The sequence below is a fragment of the Phoenix dactylifera genome, chromosome 7 (genome assembly GCF_009389715.1).
Source record: "Phoenix dactylifera cultivar Barhee BC4 chromosome 7, palm_55x_up_171113_PBpolish2nd_filt_p, whole genome shotgun sequence".
NCBI lineage: Eukaryota > Viridiplantae > Streptophyta > Magnoliopsida > Arecales > Arecaceae > Phoenix > Phoenix dactylifera.
Window position 1 is genome coordinate 14887417 of NC_052398.1, and position 22146 is coordinate 14909562.

Consider the following 22146-nt stretch of genomic DNA (forward strand, 5'->3'; position numbering starts at 1 on the left):
AAGTAAGAATTATGATAACAATGAATCTTGAAACATGTCAAAAATGTTGTGAATCATTATAATTTGCCAAATCAAGATTGTTTTTTAGTTAAAAGATTGCCCAATTGTCCCTTTTGCTAGAGAATGCCACATAAGTTACCTTTAAGAGAGAGGGCAAATGATTAAAAGCAATGTACAGTTTGATATCATGCTCCAAACAGGTGTTATTATGTTACTATATTGGTATGTCCGGTATGAAAACCGATTCAGCATATCGAATATCAATATATCCCTAAATTGTGTATTGATACTGAATTGGTATGATATGACTGCACCATACCATTTAGTTTGGTTGGCATATCTCGATGGAAGGCAATTAAGGAGTATTATTTTGGGTATGATATTTGAGGAGATATATTACTATTTTAGGAATGATATTGAGACAATATATTACTATTTTAGGAATTCTATTTTAGGAGATATAAGACTTATTTAAGAGATATTACTATTTTATGCTTGTTATTGCGACAATGTAGCAAAGGATTACCGCTTCAATTTTTCGAATCTATTGGTACCACAAAAAAAAATTCCGAATCTATCCCACGGAACATGGTATCTCTCATGCACATCGACGGGTGGCAGCGTGGGACCCACATAAATCTGGGTCCCAAAGTTTCGCATACATCCTCCACGACCCGATCACTCTCTCTCTCTCTCTAAGCGACGGGAAGAAAGGAGCCGTCTCTCTCTCCCCTCTCTTTTTTGACTAAAGAATAAATTAATCGAGTTAATAAAACGGCAGTCAAAAGCCACAACCCTTCGCTTTCCCTCCTCCCTTATCCCTTTATCTTCCTCTCACTTCTTGTTGCTAATCTTATGGAATCAGAGACCCATTAAAAGTGGTGCCTTTCTTCCTCTCGGTTCTCTTCTCTTCCTCAAATACTATTCTTTTCCTCTTCATAAAATTTCTCAAATACTAACCGCTTGAGAGTCCCCTGCATCCTTCCAACCTCTTCTGAAACATATAGAGTCCGTTTGGTCTACCAGGATTTTCTTTCTCTTCTTTCCTGATTGAGGGCTCCCAGGGGTCACGCTCACTTGCTTGATAAGCTTTTCTTTTGTTTAAATTTCGTTTTTTGTTCGAATTTTGACTTTCATCTTCTGGGTTATGTTTGTTTTGCAGAATTCGATTGCAAGTACAATTATGATGAAGCTATCGAACTGTGTAAGCTGTTTGTCTGCTGATTTATAAAGATTTATTTGCGTTTGTATTGTATCTTCTAGTTCTGTCAATTATAATATTCATCTATTGATGTTATAGAAATCTATTTTTCTCTTATCAATTCAATTTGCCGAGGATAATGCACTCCTCTATGAAACTTCAGTTATAACAGTCATATGTTTTCCTTTTTTTTAACTTGACGATGAAAATAGTGTGTTAAAATGAAAAAGATTGGATTTTTGAAATGATTCATTTCACCATTTCACTTTATTCAAATGGGTTGATAATCTTTTCGGATGAAAAATGGCGCTAATCTCTGAATACTGTCTCTAGCCCGTAACTGGGTTTATTTAATCTCGGTGCAAGTCTCTTTAGTTATTCAAGTCATGAATTGTGATTCTATTGCAATCATATTTACTTTGGGAAGTAATCTTATAATCATTTTCCTGTTTATAATGTGATGTGCTATTAAGCATTCCAGGTCCATTTTCTCATTGAGAGATAGTTTTGCTATTTGTTTTATGCGCTCAGATCATTTATTTCTGATTTTTCCTGCAGGGTTCTCTGCCCAAAGATCCTGCATATAAAAGGCAATGTTTCTGCAACCTTATATCTGCAGCTGCTCTCCTTTGTATAGTTTTCTTCATGGGGAGTGCGTTTGTTGCAATTGATATTAAGGAGGTTTGCATGATTCCTTTGCTTTACTTAACTATTGTAACCTTATTTTGGAATGTGTTGGAATATAAAGTTCATTAGTAAAGTGTGAGTGTAGCTCTTTTCATTATTCCAGCACCCTATAGATTTTTCTTTTTGATCTGAAGAAAAATTTGCATGTTTTAAAATGTGGATTTAACCAGTAGAACACAACTTTGCATGGTTTTACTGGAATGTTGCTGATTGTTGTTCACTAATATGATCAAACTCTTCATCTTTTTGATATTCAAAACAGGTAATTGGAGAATACTGTTTTACATATAGTTGCATTAAATCATAATATTCTTTGATAATTATCTTTCTGGAATGACATGTTGCTTGAAAATATGTGGGATATTTTTATCTTTAGTTGAAAGATCCTTTTAGATGCAATCACTAAAATCTTAATGTTGTTCATTGATATGCTTAAAAGTTTGTTCATTTTTTTTTGCATGGTAATTGTAGAAACCACACTTACCATCTTCATGTTCAGCAAGTTTGATGATCATAGCTGGACCATAGTAGATATGATTCCAATGCCTCCTTCTGGATGATCGTTCTTTGGTCTTCATTCCACACAACCAGATCCTATGAGGTAGAATGACAAAAGGTTGCTGCAGTGAGGGGAAAACAGAGGAGGATAACAGATATATGGGGAAAAGAATTATCTTGCTGTGTTGCCAGCAAAATAACCTCAAAGAGGAGGCTCGTGTTGTTGTATTCATGAGAGTGTTTAGAAATTATTTTTTCTTAATACTGAATCTCAGTGATTTCATTAACAGGCACCCAATATTTTTTAGTGGGCTTCACGCACCATGAGAGGCTGTAGACTATACAAAAGGATAATACTGAGAAACAAATGCACAGTTTCCATCTTGGAGAACTTGGCCTTGAATGTGAACCAGTGGCTTAGTAGAGTCCATGAAGCCACCTCCATGGGTTAAGCCTTTTGTTAGTGTTTGTGCAAGGAATTGGAAGCTATCTCCATGTTCAAGGCTTGATGATCTTGAGAGGTTTCAGATTAAGGGGAGAAATACAAGAGAATCTTTGTTGCCTGAACTTAGGTACTTTTGTCAGGTGCAGGTGTGTCTAAGTGCCAGCTCCTTCCAATATCTAAGATGTTCTTCTTCGAGACCTGTAACCAAGCATTAAGCTATTACATTAGGGTTGTTAAGGATGGTGGTAACCTTTTTCTTTTTTAAGAAAAAAAATATCTGGGTTCTCCACTGAAAAACAAAGATAAATCTTGAGTTTAGTGGAAAAAGCCCTGTATCAGAAATATATAGATGGTCTCGCGCACACACAGTCAAATTGAACTGTCCAGGGTTTATGTAGGAGAGGCTATTCATCCGACTTGATGAAATGGATACCTACATACCCCTGTTTAATGTTGATAGGCTGACATTGTTGGGGCTGGATGTGGTGGTTTGTGAGGTCCTATAACATTATGTTATGGAAGGGTGGTTGATTACAAGTGGATTAAATTGTTAAAGGGGAATTGCTAGCATTAAGGTAATATATATGCGTTCTTTTTTGGATTAAAATGTTCTTCAGTATGGTATGTGCAGCTTCTAAGCCTCTATCTAGCAGATATATTGAGGTTGTGAAGCACCTTACAAGCATATGTATGCAGCTTTTTTTTTTAGACAGGCTATTCATTGCTTGACTATCTAGAACTTGTCTTCTTGTATTAGTTTTATGTGCTGCTAACTGTTTTCTCCATTATCTGGACCATCAGAATGTGCATTTGGGAGTGTTATTTCTCCTGAGTGATTGGATTGGAGCTTCATAAAAAATCTGTGCTTCTTCCATAGTTTTTATTATCTTTTTTATTAGTGTCATTTTTTTCTCAAGGAATGGTGGGGAACTTCCTGTTGGAATTTTAAAATGTTTCATTTCTGCATTTGTTTTCTGTTTATTTTAATCTCTTATTTATGTAGCAGCAATGCACCTCTATAATATGTTTATTTTTTTCTCCATCAATGCTTTTCAATTGATGGCATATTTTTTTCTTACAGTTGATGTTTTTCGCAATCACATTAGAAGGGTACATTGTGCTATCAATAAAATGACAATCATATAATGACTTCATCAAAATTGTATATTAGCATTTATAGAGGAAGTATTTTTGTCGCACCTTTGCAGAAAGTATCAACTTGGGGAGCAGCTAATTCTGTGCAGAACAGTCAAACAAATTTGGAGACTAAACGCAATTTAGAGACCACTAAATCCAGTTTATGCGAGGTTCTTTCTTGTAATTCAGCATGCTTTAGATCTACCATATCATGTTATGTCTGCTTATGTTGTCATTGTATCATTTATTTCTGTGGAAATGAATTCAGTATATCTGTGGTTTAGAGTCAATGGAAGCCTGCAGGAAGTGAACCATTGCCAAAAGGCATTATTAGCCAAACTTCGAACTTTGAAATGCAACCTCTGTGGGGCTCTCCAGAAAGAAAGGTGTGTTAATCATCTCTCTCATGGGTAAGAAAATGGCCTATTTCTGTTCGATGGATGTTGGCTGTTAAGAGTCTGAACACGTTACTCTTTAACAATATCCATAAGATCATTCTCTGTGCAGCATTTATGCATAGATGCAGGTCATACTATCAATCGCTCCTACAATATGTTCTCTTCTTCTTCTGTTTTTTCTTTTGAATTATAGTTGTTTCCACTCAGCTAGGTTTCAAAGTTGATATGTATGGATGTATGTACGTATGCATGTACATAAATACGATGTATGTATGTATGCATGAAATTTGTGATATCCACTCTCACATCTTTTGCTAATATATGCGAGTCTAATGGCTGAAAGTATGAATGCTTATGAAATTATTTTGTTCGATAAGTAACTTGAAAACCATGCTCATGTTTAACATCGGAACAATGGTTAATTGTCTTTCTACTCTCTATGTTCATTTACTCACAAGGATGTTGTTGTAACATTCAGATTTTAAGACTACATTGATCATCAAACCAGGATTCAACTCATTTTATTTAATTACAAACTTAGATAAAAAATAGAAATAAAAAAATTATTGTGAAAGTTGTTGTAATTTTCCAGAATATCACTACAAGTCCAAGCATCACATGAACTGCTTAGATGACCGTCAAATGATTGTTAAATTGATCTGATTGGAGAGAGAGAATTTCTTCCTTCAATCTGCTTAACTCAAATCTCACACACAAAAACAAAAGAAGCAGAGAAAAGAAATTTTTTGAGCAGGTGGAAAGCAAGGTATTTACTTTTTTCCAATCAATGGACAAAATTGAGGTACAAAGCCTATTATTTATACTAGTAAAGTCCGCCTCTCGAAAACATAGTCGGATTCATTTGAATTTCCCAAGAAATGAGAAAAATACAAAGATTGTTTAAATAAGCCAGAAACTAGATTTCAACTTTATCAATTGTCTTTTGTTACATTGCCCAATTATTCATGGATTATGAGTTACGCTCTGCTCAATGTTTACAATAAATAGTAAGTCAAGTTAGACATGGTGTTTCATAGCCCTAAATGATCATTGAAAATGGGCAGCTATGTGAAACAGAGACCTACCCAAAGTGCCCTAGCTGATCCATAACGGCTTTGGTGACCTCTTGGATCATAAATATTCTAAAATCTCTGATGTTTAATTAGATTGGGTTAGAAGGAATTAAATAAGGGTTTATTGAGTTAGTCTGGATGTGCAGACAAACTTTGCAATGGATAACCTCGAGTTGCTTGGAGGCCATGAGGAATTTTCATGACCATTTCATAACTTGTTCCAAGCCACGAGAAATTTGGTAAACATATACCCAAAGGAATTATTTTTATGGTTACTACTTTTATGGTCATTATAGATCAGCTTACCATGTGCACTAATTTAAAGAACGAAATTTCATTCAGTTATTAGTTGACACTATGCATGTTTTTATTGCTTCAGGTACTACCTTGCTACCATCTATAGGAAACAAAGTTAATGTCCTCTATGAAACCTCTATATGATCATTTCATGTCGGGCTTGTTGGAGAAAAAAATGAGTAAAATAAAAAAAAAAACGCACTCTACTTTTTTACGAGTAAAGCTTGCATATGGTAGAAGATGCCTCAAAGGCTTGCTTGAGCAAGACTAAAAGAGCAAAATATAGAAATCCAATGAGATAGAAAACAATGATCATAATCAAGGTCTGCCGAACCCCATACCGTGCTGACTAGGTAGGGGACCGGGTCGGTTCATCTATTTTTTTTGAAACCGGCTCCAAATCGGCCGGAACTAGCTCCAAACCCATAGGAACTAGCCGGAACCAGTAGCGAACCGCCCGAACTCTGTCTGAATCGGTCGGTTTTGTGCGGAATCAGTTCAATTTGCATAGAGCTGGACTAGTTTCAAATCGGTACCCTCCTCCCTCTCTCCGTTTGTTTTAAAGACTAGTTGGGAAGGCCTGAGAAGTTTCTCACAAAATCACAAGGTGGTCTTTGATTCATCGGTGAGTCCTAGTTTACGTATGCTATACAGGATAGGGACCACGATGCTCGATGTAGTAGAGCCCGCAATGATACATTGGATATAGGAGACGGGCTCCTCGAGGTTATTCAGGAGGGTATGATGCAACTGCAGATGACCTCGCACGTGGAGTAGGATCCATAAATATATCAGCTTCTTTGTCATATACTAGATCCTATGGTGCGTCCGAGGCATCATCTTCTGGTGGCTACTATCCTACGCAGCCCAGAGCATCTTACGGATCGAATTTTGTTGTCAGTATATTCGGATGGCCCCTCCACAGCCGTATTATCAGCCAGAGATTACCTCTCAAATCTAGAGCTTCAGCAAAAAATTCGAAAGTATTTATAACCCAGAGCGCATTTCTTATGGGATGAACATATAAGACCACAACACCGCTTGGTTTGAGGAGTGGGCTGATGTGCCTCCTAACTATACTAATGATCCGGATATCTACGAGAGGCATCACCACTTGATGAGATTTTAGATATCCGTATGTATGTTGTACTTTAAATATATATAATTGATTGTATTATTTTATATTTTTCACCTCACTAGTTGATTTTAGGATGTTTCATATTGTTTCTTGTAGCATGCAACATCTCACTAATCATTTTATGTTTTGTATTACTTTAGAACAACAAGATGGATCATTTAGGTTATAGTGGGATCATAGAAACATCAAAAAAAATCAAATAACATCAAATTATACGTAAATCATTGAAAAAGTTGAAAATATTGATTACCAATTAATCAAACTTGAAAAACTTAGAAAATAAATTTGGGTGTGCCGGTTTGGAACCCCGGTACCGGTTCGACAGACCTCGATCAAACTTAGTTGATTGATCTCTCCTTTTTAGGTGCAATATGACCACTGATATGTTTAGAAGACATCATATAGCACATATAAAATGTTATTGAAGCTGAATATCTAAGTGATGCCCATGGCAATTTGTTGAGAATAGGTTAAAACCAAACATTCAAAGAGCTTATTGGCAATACCTGTCGGAATAAAGCAAAAGGGAGCTGTTAGTCAAATTGTAGAGAAGGTAAAGATGGCATTACTACCTAATATCTTTTTCCTGTTAATATTCTTGACATGATCTCTTATGCAGATTATTTAGTTAACTGATTCTTTTGATTATTTTTACTTCAGTTCCCTTCCAATAATTTCACTGTAATGCTTTTCCACTATGATGGTGTTGTGGATGAATGGAGTGACGTACGGTGGAGTGATAGTGCCTTGCATATCTCTGCAATCAATCAAACAAAATGGTACTTTGCTCATGCATAAAATCCTTTTCAAGCCCAAATTGAACATTGATCTTTTAGACATCTATACCATATTGAGAACTATATTTATAATTTTGCAGGTGGTTTGCTAAGCGTTTCTTACATCCAGATGTAGTTGCTGAGTATAATTACATCTTCCTTTGGGATGAAGATCTTGAAGTGGAAAATTTTCATCCCCTAAGGTATGTGTTTTGTTCTTTTTTGATATATCTATATTTTGCATAAGTTGGATTTAGTCCTAGGACCTTAAAGATCCAAATTTTCTCGCGAACATAGTTTTGAGCTTAAACCACTTGGAATAAATGTTTATATACTGGGTTATATTATTCAGTAATTTAAGCTTCAAAATGCCTTCTATTGGCATCTTTTTAATGGTTTTGCAATTTGGCCATAAGAATTTATCACTGTTGGCGATTGTTGTGCAATCTAAGTTCTCATTGAAATATTAAATCATTGTATTTGTTATTATCATTAATTGTTAATTTGTGTTTCGTCATTGACTCAATTCCTTAATTTCCCTAACTGAGACATTCAAATACATTTTGAAATTTATGTCATTGCCATGGTCATATCAAATCAGAATAATATTTTAATTGTCTTTCTATATGTGGAGTGGATCAGATGCTTTGATAAAATAATATTGCTTCTTTTTTAGATCTCTTTGATTAGGTTTTCTACTTGAGTGTTATATGTCTAAGAGACACACTTGACTCTTACAGATATTTATCAATCATCAAAAGGGAAGGACTAGAGATATCACAACCTGCCTTGGACACTGCAAAATCTGCGGTTCATCATGGAATCACTGCACGTTGGAGAAAAGGAGATGTACACAGGTTTTTCCTTATCTTTTCATGGGAACCGACCATTTCCATTTGTTATTAAGTTCATTTGGATTGAAATATAATGCATGAAGCTAGGATACTGGTGTTTACCACTTTTTATACCGCTACATCTTGTGAAAAGTTTTTTGTTGCCTCAACAGAAGAATTTACAAGCTTGGAGGTGGTGGGAGATGCTACGAGAATAGTACTACTCCTCCATGCACAGGGTAAGTTCATTTTTCTTATATGCTACTATATTTGTTGTACTCATCAATTCTCATTGTCAGACTGATGCATTGCCATGCTTCATCTTTGATTTGGACAAGAACAAAAGTCATGTAATTGCCCTGTGCTGGCATTTTTGTTAGACATTGGTTTTAGTTTGGGATTACACCAAATATTCATTTAGTCTAGTAATTTTAAAAGGATTTAGCAAAGCTTTATAAAGGGGGGAAGTTTAACGTTAAAGGTGGTTAGCATCCTAACAAGTGATGTAGTGTAGCGGCTGAAATGAAAGGATTTGGGTAATGTAATTTACAGACTTGAGAGAGAGGTTGCAAGGGCTATATTCAATGGGTGTAAATGATGACATGTCAAACTTTTAGTTATTGGGATATTGTATCCTCTATGCTTGAGATATGGGTTGCAAGGGCTACATTCGCTGGATGTAAATGTTAATGTCAAACTTTCAAGCATGTCTTCGATCAAGTAGATGATTTAAATGTTTATATATTTTTTTCTCTCTAATAGTAGTTGGTAAGAGTGACAAAGTGAAGTACTTTAGGGGTTTGCGATGTGGTTGTGCCATTCAAGATGTTTCTTATCACATTCTTTTTTTTTTAATTGATTTTAGGATATGTTATAGTTAGGATTGCCTTTTGGTGAGACTTGATGGATCTCCATCCAAAAGGAGAAAACTGATGGCCTAAAGTTCAAGTAGATTCGGATTGCACTCCATTTCAACTTCTGTGGTAAAGGGAAAGGAACTTGTTTTCTTGAGTCTAGAAATTGAAAGGACAATTGTATAAAGTGTTTTTTTCTCTCTTAAAATGAAATTTTCAATTGGAGTATTCTAGAAGTTAGTACAAATTCTGAGATGTGTTTACCATGCCTCATGAAAAAAAAAATATTACTTGTGCTAACCTTTTGAAAGGAGCTTAGAAGCAGATAGACACCACAAGCTTTGTGGTAGCAATAATTGGAATATTTGGTTCTTTCATTTGGTCCACCATGCAGAGATTGAGATTACTTACCCACTCCACTCTTTACATTGTGTTAACTAGGAATCTACAAAGCCAACTGGTGGATGTTCTAGATTGGGCTTGTTTTTGTCATCAAAGGATTTCCAGTGATATGAAAAACACAAAGATCTATGTGTTTCACCATAAGACATTGACGAAAATTGTAAGGCTACATGGTTCACCAACATGGTGATGTCTGAGCATGAGCAGGATTCTCCTTGCACTATATGTCATAAACATGTTGGTGTTGTTGAAACCTAGAACTAGGTAGATGATTGTACTTTCTAATCAAAGATGATGTAATGTACAGAGGAGAGATGATTATTACATCTTAAGGCTTCCTGGGATAGAGTAGTGTAAACTTCCAAAAATGTTACAAGGGTTATCTCTCCATGATATCTTCTTTTCTTGCTCTTTTGCATAGACAAGGGAGCACAAGGGGGTTATGCCTTGAGGCACCCACCTCTTTGAGTTAGTATATCCTAGGGGGTTAGCCATGAGGACTTTAGGGAGTTAGGAGCTGGGAGCCCTAAGTTAATACAAGAATATTAATGTTAGTAAGAGAGACCCTTGTGTCCGCAAGTAATTCCAATTGAATTGACATGGTTGCTATAAACCTAGGAGTAGCTTAACAAAATAATAGAAAAAAACAATGCACATCATACCAACATTTAACATGGTTCACCCAAAAATCGGGCTACTAACCCTAGCGGAGTGAGAGATTCACTATAATATTTAGAGTACAAGGCAAATTACAAGCGTCCATCAAGGTACGAGATAAAATGACCTAGAGAAAAAACTTACAAGAGAGTTTAATAAAGGAGAATACTATGCCAAGAGTTTTATCTCAGAAGAAGCATAATGAGAAGCCACTAAGATGTCGAGGATCAAGGCAAGAGCTGAAAATATTATAGTTTTTCTTCTTTTCTCTCTCCTCTTCCTCTCTTCTTCTCTTCCTGTCCTTCTCTTTCTCTCTCTTTCTCTTCATGTCATTAGCCACAAGCCTTTGCGAAGCACCTTTTTCATACCCACTATTCATATCCATGCATGTCCCTCATATAATATAGAGAGTTGGAGAGCTATGCTATAGCTCTCTCTTCCATTGTCACCAGTTTGGTGTTTGGGAACAATTTGGCAAGCTTGGGGTGTTTGGAATTTGGCAAACATTAGGTAAATTTGGGAAGAGTGTAGCTAAAATTTGGAATATTTAAAATAAAACAAATTAGATATTTGTGAATATAAAAAGTATATTCTAAGTTTACAATAGGATTTGTGTTTATCTTTGAGAAAAGCTTCTTTTGAGGAAGCCTCCAACCCACAAGATGCTATTTGGGAGGCCGAGAAAATGACAAATGTGGAGAGGAAAATAAGAACGGGAGAGAGAAAAAGACCTTCATGGTAGCCTGATAACATCTTGAAACTTATGCACGGAAGAGGAGCCACAGCTTGCAGGCACTAAACATTATCAACGAGTAATTCTAGAAACTGTAAATCGTTCATGATTTTTGTGAACTTAACAAATTTTTGTGATCCGTTTCCAAACTAACAAATTATTTTCCATATGATTCAGCCAAACAGCCAGTTTTAAATTATTCGCCATTTTTTAAAAATATTGCTGAATTTTGTGACTATGTATTTTCTAATCTAGATATTTAATAGCACAAGAGACAATTTTTTTTTTTTTGTGTAACAAAAAGGCAAAGGTTCTTTGTCTTATCAAAGAGGAGACCAAGAAAACCACGGCCCTTTTAGATGGATAAAGATGCATCTAGATTGGGTCTGGACTCTCAACTTGGTAAAGAAGCAAGCTTCAAACCCAACATGTGATCCGGTCGAGAAAAGATAATTTTAACCATCAACTATAACTAGGTGCCTAGAAGTAATTAGGAATTTCCATATAGTTTATTCTTCCATCAAACATAATAATTGACTTGTCTTGGGGATTACTAGGTACTAACATGTAATTATAACAGATTATAACCCATAGAACCTAGGATTAGTCAGACAATTGATGATGCAATCATTAAAGAAATCATGGACAAACCTTTCGTAAATAATACATGTCTTTTAACTTATGTAAAACTTATAACATATCTGGATTGAATATTTTGTCGGCGACCATATTTAACTTTAACTCCGTCTTTTGCTTTGTGACTTAAGGATAATGAACTACTCTATATTAGAACTTGCCCTTGTCCTACATTACTCTTTTCGAGTCTTGTGGAACTTCAAGGGCTTGCTCTCTGATTTTATGAACATAATTTTTGTAATCAAGACAAACTAGGTAGCAAAGTACGGTTACAGTTAGGTACTAGAGTACTTGTATAGTACATATCGGCACATAGTACACTGCGCATTTGCTGGAACTGGTGCAATAAAAAATATTTTTTATGTTTATTTTGTTGTTACATATGTTTCAATTAGAAACTAATTGCAAATTCATAAAAATTTTGAAAATTAAAATTTATTTTGGAATGCTGTAGCCCCACATATTAGGTTCTAGCCTGAAGAAGTTTTTTTTGGTACGGAGTGATTTTAAACATACACTAATTTTGTGCGTAGGTTCAGGTGGTATTGAACACGCAAGTAGTGCAATTGCTGCCCCAAAAATGCAGCACTCGCACACTAAAGCACTAACTTGCTACTCTCTTTTTCAAAAATACTATCATTTTTATTTTTTATTATTTTAATCAAAAATTGATATATTTAAGAAAATGAAAATGCTTCAAAAAAATGTGCCAATGTGTAATACATGCTATATCTACAACATATCGTAAAATCTTACCAAAAGAAAGAAAATTTGCCATGATTTGTCGCTATTTGTTTTATTTTCAGTCTTTTTTAGGCATAAAAAGAAGAGCAGAAGGAATGGAAGACTACCTTAATAGATGAGTTTTGGGGCTTTGGACATGCCGATTCACAACTAGATCTGTAGGAAATGCAGATCCTCCTACTTGGTTGCCCCCAAACGCTTCCTCTCCCTGTTTGAATAAGAAAAGGCAAAAAAAAAAGAAAGAAAGGGGTTATAGACCCCTTTCATTTGGTTTCACCATGCAGAAATAATAGATGCTAGTACCGGAAGATATGAGTTGTTTGAACTGGATTTGCCTGTATCAACTAGGAATCGGGTATTGAGCCTCGTTTTCATACCAGTTCCTCACTAGGTTAGTATATTATGCCCTGTATGGCCTCATACTGATTAGTTCTTAAATTAATCATTGCTTAGAAGGTTTCATGGAAATCGACACCATTCAAAGGACTGATAAATTGATAGCCATTTGTGGAACTTTCTTGAACTTTGATGAATTGTACATCTATATTAGAGCCAATCTTTTTATTGATGGGGCAAACTTATTGGTTAAAGTTAAGGTAGCCAGTGATCAGAAAAAAAGTTTTTTTTTTTTTTTGGGGGGGGGGGGGGGGAGGGGGGTTGGTATATCTATGATTTAATTTTTACAACATCTTTGTCTTGCTATATTGATAGAAGTGAATGATAAATTCCTTATTGGACAACCTGCTCTTAATTAATGTCCTAAAGGGTTCCATTTTATTTTACTGCATGTACAGTGTCTGACCCTAGAGCAACTAGATTAGAGTAAAAATCAAATTTGTGTCTTTAGGTTAGAACAACCGTCAATTCAAGTTGCGGTGAAATTGTCCTTGATGATAAGAAAACAACCACTTTAATATGCCTAGACATCATGTAATATGGAATGCTGGCAGCTCTGTGTAATATGTTAAATGAATAGAAGTTTGGGGGAATAGAACAAATCTTGCTGCAACTCAAAATCAAAGCTAGTCACTTCTTCACTTCCAATATCACAACCAAAGGAAGTTTTAGAAGTCCAAAGACATTATGTAACAACATACTTGTCGCTGTATGCATTGTGGAATGAACCATATAATGTTCTGTAGTTTCATTGATGAAGATGGCTTTTAGGGTATGTGATTCAGACATGCCATTGGAAACGAGGGCCTGACATTTGTTTTTTCAGTTTCCTTTTGCATATGTTGTTCTGGGATCTGCTCCCATACCACCTTGTTCTTGTTGTTTTATCTATTATTCTTACATTTTTATGTAGCTCTTTCCCTCATTAGGTATACTGTTCTAAGATTATTTTATCATTGTATTCTATTTTAATGGTGCAGAAACCACTTCTTAAAAATTTAAGTTAAATTACTTGCAGGTGGGTAGAAATGATGGCTCCTGTGTTTTCAAGAGATGCCTGGCGTTGCACATGGCATATGATTCAAGTATGTAAACTATTCCTCATACTATATGTCCATTGTTGTTGTACTATATTTTGTTAATCCTACAATATCTAAAAATCATGTCTTTCATGGTCCTTATTCTTTGTAGAATGACTTGGTTCATGCTTGGGGTCTAGACACGAAGCTTGGTTATTGTGCGCAGGTAGCATATGCATATCCAAATGAGTCCTTTTTGTACATCTGTGATGGAAAGGAATCTAACCCTCTGAACAGGGTGATAGGAGCAAAAATGTTGGAGTAGTGGACAGTGAATACATAGTTCATAGGGGAATCCCTACACTCGGTGGGCTTGATGAGAAGAAGGTACGCCATTTTGACACCTCCTCCAGCTTTTAAATTTTAAAGGACACAGATTAAAAATCTTTGCTTCTCATATAGGACTTAATTTTTTGTTTTTTTCTAAATTATTTATTGGTTTTTTGTGTGAAAAAATTATTTGGTTTCACTATTGGTGCTCAAACTTAGAAGTTTTTTTTTTGACCCCCAATGTTCTTAGTTGCTACTTGCTAGCCCATCATTTATTACGATGCTAATCCCTGTTGCCAAATTTTCTAGTCATGGGTCCTTAAAATTAAATTCTGATTTAACATATTTCCTAACTGATTTAACATATTTTTCTGTTTTTTCCTTTGCTCATTTGCCCCTTTATGAGATTATAAATTGTTATTTGAGATCTTAAATGGTTCAAGCCGGATCAATCCTTATCTTGACTGCAAATTCTTGCTTTTGTTGCACATGATTTGAGGATCACAATCAAATCTACAGTGTAAGCTAATTTTCTTTTTTTAACATAAATTTCTTCATCTAGCCACACTGCTAGAAACTTGCAACTTACTCCCATGTTATATCTTCCCTTTATCCATTCCACTACGATATCTGTTTGAAATATCCTCACCAGTCTGCACCATCTTTGTGTTAAAATCAGTAAGTGGAATGCAGTTGCTTCAATGTAACTATTAGCAATTAGCTGGATTGACGATGAAATATGCACTGTGAGGACTATCCTGGTTCAGCTAAATCATAGACATTCTTCTTCCAACTGTAGTTTGAAGTTTAGGAGCCGGTTCAGGCAAGGTTTGCCATCTTGGTAATGATAAATGCTCAGGCAAGGTTTGCCATCTTGGTATTGGGCCCCATATCGGTGCCATCTTGCTACTGTGTTGGTACGCCCAGTATAGGAGCCGGTTCAGTGTACCAACACTCAATATGCTTCTTGTACCGTATACAGGTTCGGTACTGCTACTGTACGATAGGGTCGGTATGCATCATTACCAATAGGTACGAAAAACCTTGTGCTCAGGTCTACACCTAAGAAACTATACTGCAGACACCCATTTGATGTCATAAAAGGCATCTACAGGGATATTTCTATGGTGTATGGTGTTGCATAGCTGATTAAATGTACCAAGTTACACATGGTATCTCACTTAAGTCCCTGTCCTGTTCTTGTTTTACAAAACCAAAAAACAAACACAAAAAGAACTATATTGATAAAATGAAGACTTGCTGGGAGAAGAAAAGAAAGGAGATTTCCATGATCTCGTCACTTTCCACCACTAACAAGTCCAACTTCCGTATAAGATGCTGCATCCTTGTTGACAAAAAGGAACGGTATTTTAGGAAGGCATGGAAGAGGACAGGCTTGGTCTTGGGTGAGGTTGGAGGATTGGTAAGGGTGAGAAATCGATAAAGTTTACAATATGTGGGGCAAAATCAAGCATTAAGGTCAAAGTTAGATGTGGGGCAAGGGAATTTGATTAGTTATAGGATGAATAGTTTTTGCTTATAAATTGTAGCTATAATGATTATAGTAATCTCTATTTCTTTGAGGAATATTTCTTTTGCCTTTGTGATCAAACACCATTATATGATAAGGTTGCACCATGTTCTACTTATTGGTGGATTGTCACTAGTTGAGCTTCCATGCTAGATCCTATTGCAACATAGAAATCCATAATCACTGTCCAACTATCTGGATATTGAGATGCCTTCTTACTTGCTCTAAGACATGTAACATTGATGAAACTAGAGGAGGGGAGGTCAACTAAATAGAGCATGTGTATTGAGAAGATATGTGTGATGAAGCTCGACAGTGATAAAACCAAGGTAGAGCCTCATGGACGTCAAGTAGGCACACGGAGGCCTAACTATGAAGTCATAGTGAAGGAAGAGGAATGCATAGAGGTGGGGATGGATAAGCAAGTGGTCCTCGTGAGAATGACTTGGTGGATGGAATGGTCAACGGCGACATAGGTGAGGGGGTCGGCTGGTTGGAGTAGGTTTAGGGAAGCAATAGAAGGGAGCCTAATGGTAGAGGCTGGCAACAAAGATGAGGCTATGCAAGGGGTTGGCATGGAGATGTGGGGTAGGTGAAAGAGTGGTTCCTTCATGCATGTGGTGACAACTCATTAAGATCTCAACCAAGGACTTAAATCACGGCGAGACGTCCCACAAGGCACTGGGATTGGGTACCATCTTGAGCATTCAGATAGGACTGTTCCATAATTGTCCCAGCATCCCAATCGGCACGTCTTGAGACATCCCCTATCCCAAATGTTGGGATGATGTAGGATGGTGGCATGTCCTGTTCCATACGCAAACTTGGACAATCCTATTCTATAGGATTTAAAATCTTGATCTCTATTGGAAGGCTAGGTGTTTGGAACCTTGCTGGACTATTTTGAATTTGTCGGGCCATGAATAGTTATATTAGAATTAGGTTGGTTTGGGAATGGGCGAGGACAATCCTACATTCTGATTGGATTTCGTGTGCTGATTGTTTGTTGGACAGGGCTTGAGTGAGTGAGACTATTTTGATTAGGGCATGTAGAAATGTTTAAAAGATGATTTATTGACTCTAATTGATGCCAACAGAATGAAATTAGAATTAATGATGTTTTTTGAGTTCATTTTGATAAAAAAAGAGTTGTCGTTGTATATAAATATTTGAATTACCTTGTAGAGGGGCAAAAAATGAGGTATATACAAACCAAGAACCTTGTGGGAACCAAGAACATAAAATAAACAAAATGCATGCATAAATATCATGAACGAATAGGATAAAAAAATACTATATTTTTTAGTAAAATGATATACAAATAATTGGTAATTACATTTTAATGGATTTTTCTATAAATAAATATCAAAGAGAAATCAAAAGGGGATGGAAAGGAAAAAGGAAAGAATTGAAGCCTTTTAGACATGATCAATAGTGTTAAGAAGCTTGCATGTTAGAGGGAGACATGGTGATGGCTGATGATAAGTAGGGAGGTGAAGTTTGGCCCTGGTGGTGGTAAATATGGCTAAGAGGGTAGGGGGTGTTGGGTGCAATTGCACATTAGATCAATAATGCTACCATGACCCCTGGACATGTCCCACCAATATGACCTAGGATTTATCTAATTAGTGCTAGCTACACCCATAAGCTTGCTAGTTGGGCTTGGGATCTAATGCCTAATACGACCACATAAGAATGATCAAAATAGCATTTGTATGGTTGGATAGTGACATTAGTTGACCCAAGGAAGTGTGGAACTCGTACTAGAGTAGATTGATCACAATCAGATTCTCTTCACTAGTTTGCTTCTGATGCATTTTTAAAAGGGTGCAGTACCAGCTAATATAATGGAGACATTTAACTCCTGATGCATTTGATACATGGCAAGATAGAGTCAGATAACCCAGTCCTTGCCTACTTCCTATTAGTGATGAAACTTAGTTTTATTTTGTGTTGTTAAGATGTAATAGGAGTCCTACTTGATTTGTAAGGGCATTCACAGTAATTTAAGGGATTGCAGTAGCCTGATGTCTATCTCTTGTGTAACTACTAACAGGTGACAAGATAGTTGGATAGAGTTTGCTTGTGAAGAGGATATCCACCTAATAGCGGCAACTCAAATCTTGCAACATTTGAGTTTGCTTGGGTATATTTCTTAAAAGCAAGTTCACAAAGAGGTTGTCACCAAGAGGTTGAACACAGCAATTTCATCACTTGGGAAGCAATCAGGTGTCTTGATGACCAGCTAAAGCATTGGTAATCATGAGATCTTCTTGCAATGGGATCCTGCACGAGATTGGATATCATACAGAGCGGCAACTCAAATGTTGCGAAGTGCCTAGTAGAAGAGAATTAAAAAGATTTAGACTAATTGGTGCAATAAACTTAAGCTAAGTTATAAAATAAAGAAAAAAAAACAGGATTTTGGGGAAGGGAACAAATTTGAATATGAATATTCAAGATGATCTAACTAAGATGCAAATAGTTTGAAATATTAAAACAATCTGAAAATAGTTTGAAATATGAAAATATCCTCATTCTGTGTAAGTTCAGGATTATATGAAGAAGTTAGTAAGATGGCAATAACTCTCTACCCTGAACTTGGAATAGAGTTCCACAAAATAAGTTGGACTCTTGACTCGATGCCCTTCTCAACAAGTACAAATTTAACTGCATTTGGACTTCTATAAAATTTTGAAAATTTTGAAAGTGTGATGTAAGTATCAAGTGGATTGGTTTGGTCAAGACATGTGACATGGGTGTTCAAAAGGGAGCCTACTAGAAACCAATCTATTTCTTGAGAAGACCAATGGAATAAATGATGATTTTGAATGCATTTTGATAGAAAATTGTGGCATTATAATAGGTAGATAATTGAATTACTTTGTAGAGTGGCCAAAAGTGTGGTCTCTACAAGCATATAAGATTAAAATGTTTCCCTAACCTATCCAACATGGGACAATTCCTCAGCACCTACTCTCACATGTAGCGCCCGAGGGTTGTAGCCCAAAGAGGGGCAACAAATGTATTAGTAAGTGGAAGCATGGAGGCATCAGTAGGCAAGAGGGATAGCTGGCTCTGATGCCATGTCAAAGTCCAATCCAAAAATTTAAGCTGTTACATGGATGAGCCCATGAGTATGCAACACCAACTAGAGTCTGTAAACTATCCAATATGGGACTATTCTTCAACATATAAAAATTAAATTTCCTTCTCATTGAAGAAAAAATCCCTTCTTCTCATTCATAAACCTTGTGAACTTCTAAATGTTTTCTTCTTGTAAAATAAATATATCTGTTTAATTATCAGTCTATTTACTTGCAAGTAATGCTACAGGGCATTTGTTTCGTGCACATAACAAGTTCCTCCTGCCATGTTGCATGAGAGGTCTGTTGCGACTTGCAGAAATAGATGCAATAATGAGGGGCCTTGAATACTGAATTGTCATGCCTGCATAGGTGGATCAGACAAATTTGTCATCTGAACTTGCAGACAATCCAAAGTATTTTCCTACATTTGTGTGCCCAAATGCCTGAACCAGATAGGGTGAACATTTGCTGCTGTGTGCATGTGTTTTCTTCTCATCCTTCCACATTGCACATGATTCTACTTACTTCACATAGATCTATAATATGTTATATTCTGTAACTTTTAGTGCATTTATCCCTAGATTTCAAAATTCAAATTGCTATTCATCGATAGCATGCTCTTTTATGCAGCGAAATGCTGATAGTGCTAGTGGTGCATCTCAGACAAAGCCTTCTAACTTGGAAAAGGTGGTAGGTTTGCTTGCTAGTGCTTCAGTTCACATTCTCAATTAGTTTACTGAACTGTCTTGCATATTTTTGAATTGGAAGGTGCATCATGGATCTTCTACTTCAAAAGACAGATCTGCAGTAAGTATTTCATAGCTTGTCTTTGACCTATTCATTCTTTCACTCACCTTGTTTGATGTTCGTGCCCATGTTTTAGTTCAAATAATTGACAAAATTAACTGCCCACTACAAGTCGATCTTCTATTCTGAATTTGCAGATTACTTTCGGCTTATGATTGTTATATTAATATCCGAAAACTAAGGCAGTGCCTCCAAGTAAAGGGATTATATTGAATGGATTAAACGAAAGATGGTGATTCTTTCTGAAAATGTCAGTCAAATGCAGAGACTGATGTTGAGCTTGTAGACTTTAACGCAACCCACACACACCAACAGCTTCTAGAGTTTAAAGAGCTATTTTTCAGCATTTGCTTTGCTCTCTGTAGCAATGTTTAATGCGTTGACCTTTTATGCAGGTGAGGAAGCGTTCTTATTTTGAATTGAATCTTTTCAGAAAGAGATGGCAAAAGGCTGTCATAGAGGACAAGTGCTGGGTCGACCCATACTCTTGATCCCTCAGAGATCTCAAGTCAATAGTCCAGATTTCATGTTTTTCTTTCAGAACCTTCTCAAGATTCTATATGAAGTTAATCTCAATTCATACACTGGTGTTCCATCCAATCAGGGAACCACAGGAGACTCATTGTGTACATAGGTACTATCTACAGGCTGGCATACAGGGTTTGCTAGTGTCCGAAATTTTGCAGTAATGCAGACATTTACAAGTACAAAGCTCTTGAGATCTACACCAAGAAAACATAAGCAAAGAATGTAATTATATTTTTCATTCTTTTTTAATAATAACAAATATATCTTTGAAAGTTGTGGAATGTTGCTTTGTACATTACATTGTAGTTTTAAAATAGCCTTTAACATAGCTTTGTTTATAATATCTCAAAGTACCTTCAATTTTGAGCTTATGAGTGCAGCCAAGGAATATCTGTCATCAGCAAAAAAAAAAAAAAGGAATATCTGTCATATAAAAGGCCTTTTCTGTGATTATCAAAATTTGAATAGGAATTTTATTTCTTATTTGTTAGCCAAGTGTGGGATCAGGTAAAGAGCATTAGCTTCTGTTGTTACTCCATATTTGTAACTGAGCTATATCTAGGACCAAATTTGTGAAATAGCTTCATGATATTTTGCACTAGACGCTTGATTCATTGCCATTCATTTTGATCTATGATTGGTGGATGATCGAAGATGTAAGAGTAGAATACTGTCATGTCACAGAACTTTTATATATTAAGTGTTCTATTGTTCCTCTGTTGAAGATCTTTTTTGTCTATCAGCTTCAAGCAAAGGGGAAGATGTGAGCAATTTCAAACTTTATAAATTCCTCTTTCCAGCCTGCCTTTTCCTATGGGCAGAGGCAATCTTTGCAGATGCCCTAGTCTTGCTTCCCATGTTATTGCTACTGTTACACAGGAACCATGCAAACTTTGACATCCTCCAATTTTCTTCTTTCATCAAGTTGGCAGTCCATGGCAGTGGCAACACCTCTCTCTTGGTCTTGGAGCGGGTAGGCCACCGACAAATCAAGAAGCAGCTTAGTGACAATTCTTATCAAATAATTATTGTATTGTGACTTAATTTATTAGCTGAGGCTTGTATTAATGTGATCTTATTGTCAGGTGGCATATGCAATGAGCAACCATATGTTCTTCCACTTTTTCTTTGGAAAATTCTTTTTCAAAAATACTAGAGATTTCTTGATCATCTGTTATATCAGTCTTTTATTTTCCTTTGTTGTCTTTGCATGGCAAGTCAGGCATTGATCCAAGCCTCTTTAGAACAGGAGAAAAAGCTTTGTAATTTTTGCAATTTATCTTGGTTTTAGGGATGTTATTCTTCACCCATCTCTGCAAAAACCACCTCATCTTTGCGTTCTGATACCTAAGATCACGAAAGAAGAATCTTACCAACCGTGCTGATACATTTTAATACCTAAGACAAGAGCATACTTGAGGCACCCAAGTAATCATAATAACAGGAAGAACCAAGCTCTGACAAGACAAGCATAAGAAGAAATATAAGTCTCTGATCAGTCAACCATTTGTTGTCTCAGGCCTAAATACCATTGTCATTCTGTAACATCAGTTCTAAAGAATATCTCTCTTTTAGTAATATTTATCTCTTAATTTTCTTTTAGAAACAAGGAAGATTTATGTGGTAATTCAGAAAAACGATAGTTTATTAGCCAAATATTGATAAAATAAAATGCTACATGTATATTCAGAAAATAAAGAATATTTAGAAGTATAGCATATGCCTTTTTTACTTAAAAATCTGATTTTTATTGAAAGCTACATGAATTTCATCTTTTAGGATGAAAAGATCTTTTATTGCACTCAGCTTGCTTATTTGCACATAGATTGGCTCTACCCAATTTACATGCACCTACCATGCATATCTATGCATTACATAGCCCTCCATAAGGAGGGGACATTCTAACATTAGTATACTTACCTAGGCTCTAATACTTG

At 36.0% G+C, this 22146-nt stretch overlaps 1 protein-coding gene across 12 annotated transcripts; it reads left to right on the top strand.

Annotated features, from left to right (window-relative positions):
• Nucleotides 1–847: 847 nt before the first annotated feature.
• On the top strand, nt 848–20537 carry LOC103710580. 12 transcript variants are annotated; one of them, XM_026806014.2, is made up of 16 exons: nt 848–881; nt 1163–1204; nt 1760–1882; nt 4040–4138; nt 4253–4354; nt 7344–7427; nt 7535–7653; nt 7752–7853; nt 8391–8507; nt 8657–8722; nt 13924–13990; nt 14097–14150; nt 14222–14311; nt 19505–19564; nt 19640–19681; nt 20077–20537. In XM_026806014.2, exons 2-16 carry the CDS (start codon nt 1184–1186, stop codon nt 20170–20172), a joined length of 1242 nt encoding a protein of 413 aa, XP_026661815.2. In that variant the 5' UTR covers nt 848–881; nt 1163–1183; the 3' UTR covers nt 20173–20537. The 12 variants fall into 12 exon arrangements, 7 of the variants coding, with proteins under 7 accessions (XP_026661815.2, XP_026661816.2, XP_026661814.2 ...); XR_003386350.2 differs by adding an exon at nt 19819–19931 and having other exon boundaries at nt 850–1204; XR_003386352.2 differs by adding an exon at nt 19819–19931 and having other exon boundaries at nt 850–1204; nt 19643–19681.
• The last annotated feature ends 1609 nt before the right edge of the window (nt 20538–22146 follow it).

What these genes read in the sequence shown, in the direction of transcription:
- LOC103710580 (XM_026806011.2), top strand. Translation starts at nt 1,148, where the DNA reads ATGTTTGTTTTGCAGAATTCGATTGCAAGTACAATTATGATGAAGCTA. An exon ending in GGGGCTCTCCAGAAAGAAAG is followed by an intron (nt 4,355 to 7,343) that starts GTGTGTTAATCA and finishes TGTTGAGAATAG; the next exon opens with GTTAAAACCAAACATTCAAA. An exon ending in AGAAAAGGAGATGTACACAG is followed by an intron (nt 8,508 to 8,656) that starts GTTTTTCCTTAT and finishes TTGCCTCAACAG; the next exon opens with AAGAATTTACAAGCTTGGAG.